General features: G+C 45.2%; 1 protein-coding gene across 1 annotated transcript; it reads right to left on the bottom strand.

Moving 5' to 3' along the window:
* Positions 1-6,271: 6,271 nt before the first annotated feature.
* Positions 6,272-9,079, bottom strand: LOC124706145 (nitrogen regulatory protein P-II homolog). The gene is made up of 7 exons (XM_047237801.1): positions 8,825-9,079; positions 8,673-8,718; positions 8,548-8,575; positions 8,370-8,457; positions 7,193-7,260; positions 6,872-6,941; positions 6,272-6,580 (listed from the first exon to the last, which is right to left on the bottom strand). The coding sequence occupies exons 1-7, from the start codon at positions 9,015-9,017 to the stop codon at positions 6,468-6,470; spliced, it is 606 nt and encodes a 201-aa protein (XP_047093757.1). The 5' UTR covers positions 9,018-9,079; the 3' UTR covers positions 6,272-6,467.
* Between the last annotated feature and the right edge of the window lie 7,944 nt (positions 9,080-17,023).

Genomic DNA, 17,023 nt, shown 5'->3' with positions numbered 1-17,023 from the left:
CTATGTGTTGTTGGTGCTGTAAAGGAGTTTGCGTTTTTTTGTGGGATGTCTCTGAAAATATTTTACTAATTTTTTTCTACTGATTCTTTTAGTTTGAAGTGTACATGATACTGAAAGGTGCACCACGAAACCCCACCAAACACTACAAACAATCCATTAAGATGGCCCATAAGTCTGCAACCAAACTATAATATAACTACTCGTACATGACAAATGCTGTGAAATGTTTTGTCTTATTATTTGGTGACAACTTCTTTGAAACGTATTTTGGTGGCAACTTGATCCCACCCCAAATTAAACACTAATCCATAGTTGCGCAGTACAACTCGTCGATCAATTGAGATCTAATGTTCCAAATGATTAAGCACGTGACTAGCAGCCTCTTTGACTTGGCCAAAAGGCCTCTGTTTAGTTGTTTAATAATCCACTTAGCTCCTCTTAATCTCTCTTACGACAAATTTTGACCAGCGTTGTGCAATGAATTCAACTCCTTAGCTGTAGTATCTACCATGCATACTGTATATTTTACTTAGAGTTTAGACCACTTTTAAGCCAGGCAAATACAACTCGTGTGCCAATGCCCGATGGTAGGATCCAGTCAACGTCTTCAACTAATGTTTAAGTCAGCTTGCCGTTGCCGTTGACATGGAGATTAATATATGAAAGTTATCACAGATGCACTATGTGGTTGACCAGAGTTCCTGTTAGGAATCTAAGACTTTGGTTTCACCTCTCTCAGATTTTCTAATAGCACGTTAGGCGACACGCATTATGCATCAACATGTGTGCCATACTTGGCCAAACGCTACTGTTCAAGAATACATTGCTTCAAGATGTTGGCATATTCCTTCTACGGCTGCGGAGGGGTTCGCCGCCGTAGCAAGTCTTGTCCGGCTAGCCCATCCTTGCTGTTCCGTCGAGGGGGAAATTTCGGACTTGTTTGTGGTAGGTGATCTCGAGGCGAAGTGTGTGAACTGTGAAGGCATAAAACAGTATGCAAAGCTCCTTGAGTTTGATCTCCTACATGTTTGAGATTTAGTGAGAGCATATCAAGATATCGTGGTATATATACTTGCTCTTTGTAAATTGTAAAACAAGTCTTCGAAGTGTAACTTTGACCGTCAATTTATGAAAAAAGTATAGTTTCCCAAAATACTTGTGATAACAGATATAATGACAATGTCACTTATTGTAAAAATGATCCGTTGTTACTCCTATGTATTCATGAATAAAAGAAGTGCCGCCATGCTAGTTGCATACGGGTGGACGACAATTTGAGGGTCTAGGCTATCTTGCGGTCACCTGCTAGGTAACATCCTAGCGGTCACTTCAGACAAGATTAACTTTTCATTTCTGGGATATATAACTCCAAATTTATTCAGCTTCCAAAATTCCCAACCATTCAAAATTTCCAAACTTTCAGAAATTTCAACTTCATATATTATGAACAACAACTTACTTTAGACATTTGAAAATTTCAATAATTTAAACTTATCAAACTAGAAAATTTGAAACCTTCAAAACTGAATTTAAGGAATATAAAATCTCTCCAACCTTCAAAGACCATTCCATGCGACTCAGCGGGTGACCATACCTGCCAAGAAGCAATCTCACACTTCATCTTTTTTCCTTTCGAGAATGGGCAATTTGAAAATTAAAACTTTGAGAATATATAGTAGTACCAGGTGTGTTTATTCTGATATGTCGCTGATAGCTAGCTAGGATCCAAATGATGGCATCGAGCATTGACATATTCTCCACACTCCATTGTCAACAATGATATTTGTTGTGGTTCAAAGCATTGACTGCTGCCAATGCAAAATGCATACATTCGGGTCAAAGCTTTGGCTTAGAGTGACGCTCAGTAAGCCAAAAGAGATTAGTTTAGATTATGTGATATACTGGTGAGAGCAAGTGGATTGTTATGCTTCTAGAATGTTTTGGTGGAACAATCCTTTGAGGGCATCCGCATGCATCCTACCTATGATGCCAGATTTAATTCAAACTCTTCTCATGCATATGCAATAAAAACAACAATAACATGCAGAAACTTATGTTGTAACAAAGTCAGCCAAACCATGTCTGACCTCACAGATTCATTGAACTTGCTTAGATATCCATTCACACATACTGGTAATTAAGTTTCACAAATGATCTAGTTGCAAATTGATAAGCAGTAACACCTGCTTGGTCTCCTTTGGTGTTTATAAGCAGTAACACGGCTTGAGAGCAATAATAAATCTTGCTAAACGCCTTGCTAAACGCCTTTCTATCCACTTTTAGAAGGAAGTTTCAAAGGTGCAGGTGACTGGAAATTTTGAAATTTGATCATTTTTTCCCTCCATCGAGCACAAAAAAAATACAATTGCACCAGTAAAAGTGCAATTGCACAAGAAAATCTGCAATTAAAAAATTAACACAAAAAATGAACAAATATAGATAACAAACAAAGTGAAAAGGGAACTGCACCTGAAGAAAGCTGCAATTTATAACAATTTCCAATTATAATAAACACAAATTTAATGAAATAAAGGGAAAGCGTAATTTTACCGATACAAAAATACAAGAGGATTGAATAAATAAAAAGTGCTATTGCAAGAAATACACATCTAAAAAATAGAAATGAATAATAAAATCTACAGGTACTAAGAATTATCATACGAAATCTATAGGTACTAAGAATTATCATACGAAATGCTGGTTTAAGTATTGAAACGATGCCGCGCTCACGCGCTGTGGCTACGAGAAATCAAGCTAGTTAAACCAGACTCAGTTAAATGTACAGGCGCTAAGCTAGCTTGGTCAATTCAAAGACTTTTGAGCTGAGGCAAGATATGAAATTGCTTCACTAGTGGCGCCATGCCGTTAGAAAGCTGGCTCAATCATTTTTTGAAGTTGGCAAGATGAACAAGGATACGACTTTTGGCTAAGCTGCAAAAAGAAAGACAAAGAGTGTAAGATGCAGGCCCGAAAAAAAAATAAAGGTTTTGCTAAGTGGCGCGTCAATCTCTCTCACGCCCCACTAGCAACAATTCGGATTGGATTGAAGTGAAAACCCAAGAGTGGTAATGAAAAGAAAAACGTGTTTGCCAATCATCTTTGCACATGTCATACATAGTTGTGTTTGTCAATCAAAGGTCTGAAGACGCGTGTCATCTTGTACCGTAGCTCCGTGATTTGAATTTTGGAATTATGAGAAAATTTGGTACAACTTCCGCCGGTCCATAATTCTTGTCTGTGGTTTTAGTTTAACCACGGCAAGGGTTACGGAACCAAGAGCAACAGCTCCCATGATTTTACGCGATGATGCAATTGAGATTCGAGACATGGAGCAGTTCAACATAATGAGTTTCCAGCATTTTTTTTTACCAGCGCCGACGCATAATCCGCATGGGAGCAGCTGTGCAATCTCTCTGAGCATAATGAGTAAGTATATCTTTCTCTAGCCTTGCATTGCTGGATCCGGTGTCAAGTGTCAACTGTCGAAAGTCAATCCACAGTGGCAGATAGAAAGGCGTTTAGCAAGATTTATTATTGCACTCAAGCCGTGTTCTTGTCATTAGCAAGCTCGGGCGCGCGTATAGTACTAATGGACTTTGTGCATAGAGAGCCAACCCTAGTCGTGGTAATTAATTGAGTTGGACGCGTACAAGATCTCGCCCGCCTTATCCATCGCCGATTGTTATTTTCTGAAAACTACGGGATGGATCCATCCCCGATTGAGATGGATCGGATGGCCGAGATCGGAGCTTTGATTTGACCGTGATGAGAAAAAAGAGAGGTGACACGCACGAGTGTTCTACAGCCATCGCACGCGCGCGCGCTTGAGTTGGAACTGAATGCGAGGGCGGGTTTGACACCTGCGCGCATGGAGTCTCCGTGTAGGTAGATCGGCGCGGAGCCACTGCTAGGTTTGCGTCATCTATGACTGATTGATTGGTTGACTTGGGGTTCCGACGAGACAAGATAACTGTTACCGGTATCACTGGTAAAACTTGCCGTGTCTGTATGATGTGTTTCCGTGGCGAAACGTGTGCTCTCGGTGTCAACGCAGAGGCCGCACGCTCAAGCACACGTGGGCAGCCTCGCCCGCCGGCGGCGTCGCCGCGTACGGCGAACTTACACTTGGGCACCTGCCACGACAAGCGGCGGTCTACTCGTCTCGTACGTCACGCTTCTCTTTTGCGGCGGCGGCACAAGTCGACGGAGCAGCCAACCCAAGCCACCCGCCGTCAGATGTCCCCTTCTTGCCCACAACCACTGCTCCCGCCATGGTGGGAGGGGCTAGCTCAACCGTGATATACTCCATGTCATCTTGATATCCCGTTCAAAAAAAAATCTTCATATTAATATATATCCAAAATATAAATAGGCACCATGGTAATTACTGGCGACGGACGCTGCAACCATGATAAATTACATCTAGATCCTTGAACCGCCTAACGACTACTACTGACATGTCGCTATCGTAGCTCCCCTACCTGAGCCGGTCTGGCGTTGTTGATGGCAGCTGTGAACTCTTCGTGCATGTGCTCCTAATTAAGGACTAGCGCCCCAAAACTGATATCGTTGCTATTGAACACTAGAATTGATTCGAATCTTGTGACACAAAACACTAATGGACTGAACGAGGTCCACCACTCCATGAAAGCTGCGACCGGACGATTCTCCACCCTCCTCAATGGCATCGGCGAGATCGCCGCCGAGAAGGCAAGCGACGAGTTAGGTATACCTTATTCTTGTCCCGCACAACAACACCATAGCTACCATAGACCTTCTTACTATAGCGCTAATCACAGGTCCGAGGTCCCCACTCCCTCTCGCCACTAGAGCGGCAAGTAGAGGAGGTGGGGACCCGTCGATTCCTAGTTGGAGACGTCGGAGACGTCGGAGACGGGATGGTTCCAAAATGAAAAAAGTCTACTTTTCGTCCTTCAACTCTTGGGGAAGTTCACTTTCGTCCTTAAAATTATTTTTAGTTTAGAGCAAACCTTAAACTTTCAGAATAGCTTACTTTTCATTTATTTTCAGTTTCAGTTAAGAGAAGAAAATCACTAATATGGAAACAAGAAATAGTCAACCAATCAAATTGGTTTTGAACCAAATCACGTCCAAGATAGTTGAGATGTCGAACCTAACATCGTTAATGCAAAATTTTGAAACCGTTGTGTCCCTACATCATCCTGTTGCTTGATTTCTATCTCTCAATTCACTTGAAGCGTGCCACGGAGGCCCACTTGCTTTGCCTATCAGCACTATCCAGCCTCTCTGTCCTTGCACCGTTGCCTCGAGTTTTTGTCACTCTTGGTAGATATTTGCGTGGCTCAACTGGAATAAAGACTAAATGTGGATTATCCATTGTAAACCAAACGAAAAGTTCTAGGACCAAAAGTGAACTTTACTAGAGTTTAAGGATCAAAAATGAACTTTCTTCTTCCAAAATCGACCGAGGTCTAAGTTAATTCTCAAAGGAGCGAGAACTATTTGGTTGGCGTCCTAGGGAGAAGCTAACCATCGCTAAGAGGAAACCGTTAATGGGCCTGGCCCATTAGTTCGGTTGTTTCAAAATTTCCCAAATTCAAAATTTCTTTAGATTTGAAATTTGCTCAAAATTGAAATTTTCTCATATACGAAAATTGCTTAGATTTGAAATTTTCCCAGATTCGAAATTTCCTTAGATTTAAAAATTACCCATATTCAAAATTTGCTTAGATTTGAAATTTGCTCAGATTAAAAATTTGCTTACTTTGAAATTTTTACGAATTTGAATTTTGCTTAACTTTAAAATTTGCTCCACTTTAAAATTTATTTAAAAAGAAAAAACAGAAAAAAGAAAAAATTGAAAAAATTGAAGAAAAATCGAAAGAAAACCGAAACCCAAGAAAAACCAGAAAAAAACTAGACAAAACCGGAAAACCCAAGGCCTAGATGGGCTGCAGCCCAAACTCTCCCTGTTAGAAAACCACGCGGGCGATGGTTTGTACCAATTAGCCGCGGGTGATGAATAGGATTTGCCGGCGTCCTGGCCAATGGATAACTCGCCAGGCTTAACCAGTTCAGGCGAGCAATTAGCCTGCTGCTGGTCATCAGTTACCATGTGGGCCACGCTCAGCGTTTGGGCCAAGAGTGAATGGGCTGCATAAAAAGGGATTTCGAGAAAACAGCTCACATAGGCATAGGCTCCCTTCGAAGATAAGAGAGGCAGAGCCCACACGCAAGGTGAACAGGAAAAAAAGCAGCAGGAGTATAAAACATGAGAGTGAACTCACACAGATTCCAATTTCCATCCACATTTTTATTTTCTCACCATAGGCACCAGGGAGTTTCCTTAAGAAACACATCCAGCACAGGATCCCGCGGCACGCAAAGTTAACAGATTATTCACCGAAGGACACATCACACATACACGGCCATATCAGCCAACACAATGACGTGCTGGCAGGCAGCAAAGACAGGCGAAACGCTACTCATGAGATCGTTATCACCGGGGACAGCCTGTCCGACAGACCACCGGTCATCCTCTCAGCGTGCTCTCCGCGCTCGCCGGTGCGTATCCTCACAACGTCTGAGACAGGTATCACTGGGAAAAGGAAACAGCAGGTGAGGCCTAAATGATAGAGGTCAATAGGTCATGCTTCCTGGATTTCATAAGAACACAAGCGCATGTCAAACAGCGCTTCGTCAGGACTAAAGCATGCACATCTTCTAAAGGGCATGTATGTTGTTGCGACATATATGATTATTGTTGCTATTAGCTTTGTACTACTGTTAGGCTCCAGGAGACTGAACTTACAAATCCAAAAAAGGGCAGCGAGTAAACAAAACCCAACAGCGTGACTGAACACTAAAAATGGCCACCAAGAACACTTACAGAATATCTTCCCATCACCAATTTCTCCAGTTCTTGCCTTTTCAATAATTTTATCAATTACTGGTTCAACCTGGATAATCCAAAAACACATTAACGTGATGCAAGCCAAAGCCTCAACCCTTGAGAGAGTCACACAGAATGCACAGCACAAATACTTTAACAATACTACTCCGTACTATAGTTTGCATAAGGAAAGGAGGTAACAATTTGCATATTCAGTTCAAATACTATGATCAATTGATCAGCTATCTCAACTAGAGAGTATGAAAGAACTCAAGTGCACTTTTTTCAGGGTTAATGATCAAGTAAACAAGCTTATACCTGCTCCTTGCACACGACTATTTCCATTTTGACTTTAGCAATAAATGTATCTTCTGAAAATTCTGACCCTGCAACCCAACAACGAGGAAGCATCAGTGGAAGAACTTATAGCTGCAGGAATTAACCTAGTTTCCGAGTAGCCTTATAGTTAACATAATAGATCAATTGGGCCAAAACCCAAGCTGTAATATGTCATTATTGATATAAATTATAATATAAAAAAACAATCCATGGATCTTTATCCCAATGTTTTCCCTATTCGCCGCCTTTTCCTCCTGTAGATGTTCAATGTTTTTTCGCGCTTCTTGTCAATTGCCTTTAATGGTCATGTTTTGCTAACGAGTTTCCCCCCTAATAACACAGTATCATCTAGTTGTTGGAATTAAGAAAATGGAAGAATGTGTTGTTCCATCTTTGGCAAGAGTCATTGCGGAACTAAGGAGTGAACAGGACATTAAGACATCAAGGTATCAATTAGAGACATCAATATAGTTTCTCAAGGCTTTTACTACTTACTACTTCTGCTAGCAAGCTGGAAGTGATTCTATACCTTAATCTAGTCCTTGCATTTGGCTTGCGCTCATGAACAGGCTATCCAAATTGCTGGAGTGTTTGATTTTTATTTTGAAAATGCTGCAATAAGGTGACCCTCGACTGAGTTGGGACATTTTTGAAGCCAATATTCGGCAATACATGAAACTAGTGTGTGAACCTAAGAGGAAAACTAGCTGCAGGAATTTTTCATGAGGTATGAGCTAATGTTTTTTTCCTATAGGATTTACACTACAAGATTCCTATAGGATTATTTCCTATAGGATATATTTCTATGAATCAAACAACTTGTGTAGGAATTTTCCCATAGGATCCAAATCCTACACAACTCCTATACAAATACTATGAATCAAAGGAGACCTCAGTATCCATTCCTACCATGCTCCAACTCCTACCATGTGCCAATGACTAGCTAATTTTGTTAAACAAAAACTGATGAAATCAATAATGCTCCGAATCCGTACCTACCACACTTCAATGCCACCTAGCTCTATGAAAGACATCTAGCTACAATTTAAGGACCACAACTGAAGGGATGCAGAGACTACTACATGCTGCAAACCCCAAATGGTGATTTAACACTTAGCATTAGTACAGTGGTCGCAACCACGGGCCGAGCTACTACCTTCATACCGCTCAGTAGACCCGCCTTGCGCCCCAAAACCCCGCACGTCGGACACCGTGACACCTCTGATCCCCATTTGCAGCAAACCCTGCAGAGAATTCCACAAACCTATTTCACCGAACACCCTACGGGCAAGAACTCAGACCGGCAAGTAACACAGTATCCGGCACTCACTCACCGACGACACATGCGACACCCTCCAAGGCCTGCACCAATCCAGCACAAACAATTCACCATGCATCAGTCAAATGTACCAACAAACTAGCTAGCTTACGAAGCTTAAATCCAGCGGTGTGTACTCACCTAAGAATGGCCTCGATCTTGTAGAACTCCGAGTCTGGCAGGTAATCTGCGAGAGACCGACGGACGTCAGTCCAATAAGGCGAGCTCGATCAAGTAAACGGACGGAGGGGTAAACATCGCATGTCGGCTAAGCAGGAAGAGGGGCTCCTGACCTGGGGCGGAAGCGCTCTGGGCTCGCGCGGCCGTGGCAGGGCGGCGACGAGGGGCCGAGTTGACCTGTACGAGCGACCTAGGCCCACGCGAGGGGAGGAGGCGGCCGGCGGGGAAGGGTCGCCTGAGGGATGCCGAATGGTTGAGGAGCCAGCCGGGCACAGGGACCGAGGCGGTGGTGGTTGCCGGCGGCATGATGATGAACGCAGTTGTTGGCGATTGCGGCGGCCGGGGGTAGCTGGTGATGTCGCTGTCGTCTGGTGGCTGCTCACTGCTCAGTGCTGACTACCGCCCCTTGCTTGTGCACTTTTGGTCCATAAATTTGGCCTCGCATAAATTTGGCCAAAAATCCATCGATTTTGGTAGTTTAGACGGATAAAGATTTTCTGCATAGTATGGTTTTTAAAGCAGCTTAGATGCAGGAAAAATTTAGCCAGAGAACGCTCGATTCGGCCGTTTTTTCACGGCCAGTCGCTAGCGAGCTCGATAGGTGGAAATGTTGCACGCGTCGGTAAGGGTGGGAGACGCCGCGACACCTCGAGAAGGCGCGCCATAATTCCTCTCGTCGCCCACTCTTCCCTCTCGCTCCCGCCCGTTCTCACTCGCCATCTCCTCTCACCACCGGCGATTCTACTGATGTCGGTATATCGAAGACCACCGCAAGCAGGCCTGAGGACAGGACATTCGGGGACGCCATCATCGTTGTCGCGTGGACAGCCCGCTTCTTCTCCCGGTTCAAGCTCTTCTCGGCAATGACATCCATGGCGATAAGACCCTAATCCAAGCTTTTAGGCTTGATTGTTCCGCAGTGTTCAATCTACGGTTATTTGGCGCATGCATATTAGATCTGGTCCGATTGGGGTTATAGTTCGGTTTTCTTTCTTGTCTAGCTGCATTAGTGGCTTCAAATCGGCAGAGCGGTGTTCTTGCACCTTGTTTTGGCAGTAGCGAACCTGTCGTTGTGGCCAGATCTAGGCTTTATGTTCACATTGTTGCATATTGGGGTTTTACTGGTCATGCCGATGATTGCACGGTAGTGCTAAGCCATTGAAGAGATGTTTCTTCAGAACCTAGTGCCATGATCGAAGTCCGTTGTTTGATATTGCATAAGGTTCTAGTAAAACATCTCTTCCACAGGTTTCAAAAAAACATCTCTTCCACTAGTTAGTGCTATGATTTATGAGGCCTGGTTGTACCCTAGTTTGTTCAAAACCGAGGCCAAGATGAATTAGAGGGTTTGAAGAACGAGATAGCAATGCTGAAGAACTTGCACAGAACGCAAGCAAAAATTCTGATGTCTAGGAAGGAGGAGTTGGAGGGATAAAGAAAGGCAGTTAGGGCTACGAAGGAGGAGTGGGAGGGAGAAAGAGAGGCATTAAGGGCAGAAATTGAGTTACTAAAACAAGACAGAAAAAAGCTAGAGTATGCCGTGTATGACATGCTAAAAGTAGGTTCTATTAAACGGGGACAAACTTAAGAGGGTTAGGGCAACTTGTGATGAGTGGTGCAAGATAATCTGGCTTTTAATGCACCATAATTCGCCAATGTTTGCACTGCCAAACTTGATGTAAATTCATGTGGTCATGTGTTCAATGATCCCAACTATTATGTCATATGTTCAATGCCATGGCCCATGATATGAACATGTGAACCAAATAACACCACATTTGGTGCTAACCAACCTTGTAGAAACGCATAAACACTCCTCCTTGTACCTTTTACTACGTTGCATAGCGTCAATTGTGGTGATTGTAGATTTTATGCCTTATTGCTTTGCATGCATCATTGTTCGAATCATGTTGCTCCTTTGGCCAATGATAATTTGTGGCACAATCATAGGCAAGAGACTGACCCTAAACCTAGTCCAATGTGAAAGAACATTGCTTCTACAATATACTTAATTTGGGGACAGTTTTTTTGCCTGTGATGTTCATAGGTATGAGGCCTTATGTTTTGCTTGCATCATTCTTGGCATCTTGTTGCTCCTTTGGTCAACAATCATTTTTGGATTGATGAAATTATTAGCAATTTTTCCCATGATGTAATTCATTTAAACAGTAGATAAAACAAGACTAAAGGAATTGAGATGAAACTAGTCATGCAAATCAATATAAACAAGAAGTCCATACAGATTGCTAAGAGCAATATATTACGCACCAACAAGCCTAAGCATATTGCTAGAAAAAGAAATTGAAGCATGATCTCATAAACAAAAAAGTAAGAACACATACAGTCTAGAAGAGGAACCAGCATTGGCATTGGTGTTCTTGTTGACATTGTCGTCGAAGAGGCCGTTGATGCTGGGGAACAAGTCACCATTATCTGTGATAGTGTCCATGATGAAGACGCATTTAGTCGTGCTGCAACGCTCCCCAAATTTTTTATCATCCTTCTCCCGTACAAGAATCGAAGAGGCGGGCTTTCGAAGGCCTACTCTCCTGACCCAGGGTGCACACCGCAAGGTGGGATGGAGAAAACCTGACCGTCAGCTCAATGCTTTGGAACCAGGTGGAAGGCGCATGTGCTAATGTGGTGTTGTATGTCTCAAGAGAGGAGCGACCCTCTGTTTTATAGGCACAATAGAGGAGGCGAACTGGCAACGCTGGGAGATGAGACAAAGAGGCGGGAGGTAAACCGAAGAGGCAACGAGCGAAGCCGAACAACCAAAATAATTTTCGAGATAGACATTGACTCGGCTCATTCCCGCAACCTGTGACACACGTGGTGTGGGGTGGCGAGGCGAGCGGCGAAGGAGCCCATGTAGTAGTCTTCTTCTCATACTCGTACAACAAATGGAACAATCCCCCTTATAAGGAGGTTCAACTCTCTCTAAACTACTAAGGTGAGACTAAATATTTGTCACACCTCTCGCCATACATGAATGGGCCAATGGAACTTTGAGATGTTCATGAATTGTGGACTTAGTTAAATGAGTTGGGGCTATTTTAGCCAAAATTCCAACATTTTTTTATTAGGCAAACATTTTTACTTTATTTTATGGCATATCTAGCGGAGTAAATTGTATGTAAGTTGAGAAAATAAACTGCATGGCATACTAGAATACTTTCTTCGGTATAGCACATAGCGGGACGGCCAAGGACAATACCAACCCAAACCTCTCGGTCATATCTACACGAGGATCACCTCCCTCTTCCGGCAGCGTCCAGTCAAAGTGATAAAGCATCGAGCCGAGCATCAGCGGCACCATCCTGCTGGAAAGCTGCAGTCCGGGACATATTCGCCTCCCGGCGCTGAACGAGATCAGCTCAAAGTCCGCCCCAAAATAGTCGACCTCCTTGTGCAAGAACCTATCCGGCATGAACCTGTTGGGTTCCTCCCACACCTCGGCGTCTCTGCATATCCCCCAAATGTTCACCAGAGCAGCCGTGCCCTTGGGGACGCTGTAGCCATGGATCTCCACCGCCTCCTCGGCTTGGCCGGTGGCGAATGGCACGGGGGGATGGAGTCGTAGCGTCTCTTTGACGACGGCTTGGAGGTACGGGAGCCTGTAACAAAGTCAGCCAAACCATGTCTGACCTCACAGATTCATTGAACTTGCTTAGATATCCATTCACACATACTGGTAATTAAGTTTCACAAATGATCTAGTTGCAAATTGATAAGCAGTAACACCTGCTTGGTCTCCTTTGGTGTTTATAACCTCTCCACTTTTAGAAGGAAGTTTCAAAGGTGCAGGTGACTGGAAATTTTGAAAGTTTGATCATTTTTTCCCTCCATCGAGCACAAAAAAAATACAATTGCACCAGTAAAAGTGCAATTGCACAAGAAAATCTGCAATTAAAAAATTAACACAAAAAATGAACAAATATAGATAACAAACAAAGTGAAAAGGGAACTGCACCTGAAGAAAGCTGCAATTTCATAACAATTTCCAATTATAATAAACACAAATTTAATGAAATAAAGGGAAAGCGTAATTTTACCGATACAAAAATACAAGAGGATTGAATAAATAAAAAGTGCTATTGCAAGAAATACACATCTAAAAAATAGAAATGAATAATAAAATCTACAGGTACTAAGAATTATCGTACGAAATCTATAGGTACTAAGAATTATCATACGAAATGCTGGTTTAAGTATTGAAACGATGCCGCGCTCACGCTGTGGCTACGAGAAATCAAGCTAGTTAAACCAGACTCAGTTAAATGTACAGGCGCTAAGCTAGCTTGGTCAATTCAAAGACTTTTGAGCTGAGGCAAGATATGAAATTGCTTCACTAGTGGCGCCATGCCGTTAGAAAGCTGGCTCAATCATTTTTTGAAGTTGGCAAGATGAACAAGGATACGACTTTTGGCTAAGCTGCAAAAAGAAAGACAAAGAGTGTAAGATGCAGGCCCGAAAAAAAAAAGGTTTAGCTAAGTGGCACGTCAATCTCTCTCACGCCCCACTAGCTAGCAACAATTCGGATTGGATTGAGGTGAAAACTCAAGAGTGGAAATGAAAAGAAAAAACGTGTTTGCCAATCATCTTTGCACATGTCATACATAGTTGTGTTTGTCAATCAAAGGTCTGAAGACGCGTGCCATCTTGTACCGTAGCTCCGTGATTTGAATTTTGGAATTATGAGAAAATTTGGTACTACTTCCGCCGGTCCATAATTCTTGTCTGTGGTTTTAGTTTAACCACGGCAAGGGTTACGGAACCAAGAGCAACAGCTCCCATGATTTTACACGATGATGCAATTGAGATTCGAGACATGGAGCAGTTCAACATAATGAGTTTCCAGCATTTTTTTTACCAGCGCCGACGCATAATCCGCATGGGACCAGCCGTGCAATCTCTCTGAGCATAATGAGTAAGTATATATATCTTTCTCTAGCCTTGCTGGATCCGGTGTCAAGTGTCAACTGTCGAAAGTCAATCCACAGTGGCAGATAGAAAGGCGTTAAGCAAGATTTTATTATTGCACTCAAGCCGTGTTCTTGTCATTAGCAAGCTCGGGCGCGCGTATAGTAATGGATTTTGCGCATAGAGAGCCAACCCTAGTCGTGGTAATTAATTGAGTTGGACGCGTACAAGATCTCGCCCGCCTTATCCATCGCCGATTGTTATTTTCTGAACTACGGGATGGATCCATCCCCGATTGAGATGGATCGGATGGCCGAGATCGGAGCTTTGATTTGACCGTGAAGAGAAAAAAGAGAGGTGGCACGCACGAGTGTTCTACAGCCATCGCACGCGCGCCTGAGTTGGAACTGAATGTGCTGTTTTGCTGAACTGCTTTGCTTGCTTGACTGCAATGCGAGGGCGGGTTTGACACCTGCGCGCATGGAGTCTCCGTGTAGGTAGATCGGCGGGGAGCCACTGCTAGGTTTGCGTCATCTATGACTGATTGATTGGTTGACTTGGGGTTCCGACGAGACAAGATTACTGTTACCGGTATCACTGGTAAACCTTGCCGTGTCTGTATGATGTGTTTCCGTGGCGAAACGTGTGTGCTCTCGGTGTCAACGCAGAGGCAGCACGCTCACGCACACGTGGGCAGCCTCGCCCGCCGGCGGCGTCGCCGCGTACGGCGAACTTAGAGCATCTCCACTCTGTCCCCCCGACGAGGCCCCCGGCGAGCGTTTTTTCCATCCGGACGGCGTAATTCGGCCCAGTCGCGCCCCCGGTTCCTCGTTTTCGTCCGGATTTGGGCCTAAATCCATCCGGCGATCCCACGCCATCCCCGGCCCCCGGGAGCGCTCGGGGACTCCGGACGAGTGAAAAGCGGGGAAGGGCCCGATCCGTCGGTGACTCGACGCACGAACCCCACCGCCACGTCGCTCAAAATCTCCCCCACCCCTCGTATCTCTCTCGCCGCCGGCACCACCCCGCCGGCTTGTTGCCCGGATTGCGCCGCCACTCCTTCCCCACCTGCCTATATTCCGCCGTGTTTGGACGACGGTCTATCCGGCTGCTCTTCCGCCGGCTCTGTTTTCCGGCCTGCTTGCTCGTCGTCGCTCGCGGCTCGGGTTGCCTCGACCACGCCCGTCGGTGTTCGTCCATTTGCCTCGCCGGCCATGGACTCGGACGAAGAGGAGGAGCAGATGTTCGTCGAGCTTATGCAAGAAGAGATGGCGGCAGCCGCCCAAGACGAGGAGCACATGATGATCCTTGGTTGCTTGGCAAGCATGTACGGCGGACCGGCAACTCGTCGGCGTGGTGGGTCGGCACGAGGTCGCCGGAAGTGCAAGCCGAGACAGCGAATGGAGGGCTACCGCATGTTGTACGCCGACTACTTCGCCGACAATCCATTGCACGGTGAGAGTGTTTTCCGGCGTCGTTTCGGGATGAGCGAAAGCTATTTACGGAAATTGTGTATGCCATCCGCCACTTTGATCCCTACTTCGGATGCAAGGCGGATTGCACTCGGTTTGGTTGGATTTTCGTCACTGCAGAAGTGCACAGTGGCTATGAGGATGCTCGGCGTATGGAGCTCCCGGTGATACTGCAGATGACTATCTTCGCATGGCGGAGTCCACCGCCCTTGATTGTTTCTACCGGTTCTGCAGGGGACGTCATAGCAGTGTTCGGGGACTATTACTTGAGATCACCCACTCGTCGAAGACACTCGGAGGATCCTTGCAACAAATGAAGCTAGAGGTTTTCCAGGGATGCTTGGAAGCATTGATCGCATGCATTGGCAATGGAAGAACCGTCCGTTTGCGTGGCAGGGAATGTACAAGGGTCACAAAAAGGCTGCACTGTGATACTTGAAGCGGTGGCTACCCATGATCTTTGGATTTGGCACTCTTTCTTTGGTATGCCTGGATCCAACAATGACATCAACGTCCTAAACTGCTCCCCGGTCTTTTCCAAGCTTGTTGAGGGTCATGCTCCCCCGGTGGACTATGTGATCAATGGTCGGCACTACAACAAAGGATACTACCTTGCAGACGGTATCTATCCAAAGTGGGCAACATTTGTGAAGACGATCTCCAATCCTAGCACCCCCAAACTTTGCGAGTTTGTCAAGAAACAAGAAGCTTGCCGAAAAGACGTCGAGCGAGCATTTGGTGTCCTACAGCAGAGATTTGTTGTCGTCCGGTTCCCCGCTATGACTTGGTCCAAAGATCGGATGTGGGAGGTGATGAACTGCTGTGTGTGCCTACACAACATGATTATTGAAGATGAGCGAAAGCATCCGGTTCCTCCGACTGAGCAAGAAGCACCATATGAGAGAGAGGGTCCTCTTGCACAGCCCTAATCACCAGGTGCCTCCATCATGGGCCGCCTTCATTGCTATGCGCCAGGAGATTCGAGACTCTACAATGCACCAACTGTCTGCAAGATGATCCGGTGGAGCACATATGGAGGCTCCGAGGCAACGCCAACGCCGACGCCAACTAGTCTGTCTTAATTTGTTTGAAAAATTGTGAAATTGTGTGCTTCATTTGTTTCAGCACTTGTTAAACATTGTACTCGTTATCGCCGAATTTGTTTCCAGCAATTCTCGTCCTCTTGTTTGCCGAACTTGTTAAATTTTATGTTGAATTTGTTTGAAATATGTCAAATGGTCGAGGTTGGGGGTTTCCTGCCGGGGGGACGGCTGGAACTTCGGCGCTCCCCACGCCAAAATCTTCATCCAATCCGGACGAAAATTTCGCCGGATTTGGGCGTGGGGAGCGCCAACGAGTGGGGATGCTCTTACACTTGGGCACCTGCCACGACAAGCGGCGGTCTACTCGTCTCGTACGTCACGCTTCTCTTTTGCGGCGGCGGCACAAGTCGACGGAGCAGCCGACCCAAGCCACCCGCCGTCAGATGTCCCCTGCTTGCTCACAACCACGGCTCCCGCCATGGTGGGAGAGGCTAGCTCAACCGTAGATGGACAGCCTGTCCGACAGACCACCCGTCATCCTCTCGGCGTGCTCTCCGCGCTCGCCGGTGCGTATCCTCACAACGTCTGAGACAGGTATCACTGCGAAAAGGAAACAGCAGGTGAGGCCTAAATGATAGAGGTCAATAGGTCATGCTTCCTGGATTTCATAAGAACACGAGCGCATGTCAAAGAGTGTTTTTCGTCAGGACTAAAGCATGCAGTTCTTCTAAAGGGCATGTATGTTGTTGCGACAGGTCTGATAATTGTTGCTATTAGCTTTGTACTACTGTTAGGCTCCAGGAGACTGAACTTACAAATCCAAAAAAAGGGCAGCAGCGACTACAGGCGAGTAAACAAAACCCAACAGCGTGAC

Source organism: Lolium rigidum, chromosome 4 (assembly GCF_022539505.1).
Source record: "Lolium rigidum isolate FL_2022 chromosome 4, APGP_CSIRO_Lrig_0.1, whole genome shotgun sequence".
Lineage (NCBI taxonomy): Eukaryota > Viridiplantae > Streptophyta > Magnoliopsida > Poales > Poaceae > Lolium > Lolium rigidum.
Note: the sequence above shows the minus strand (reverse complement) of the source record. Positions and strands in the feature narration are given on the sequence as shown.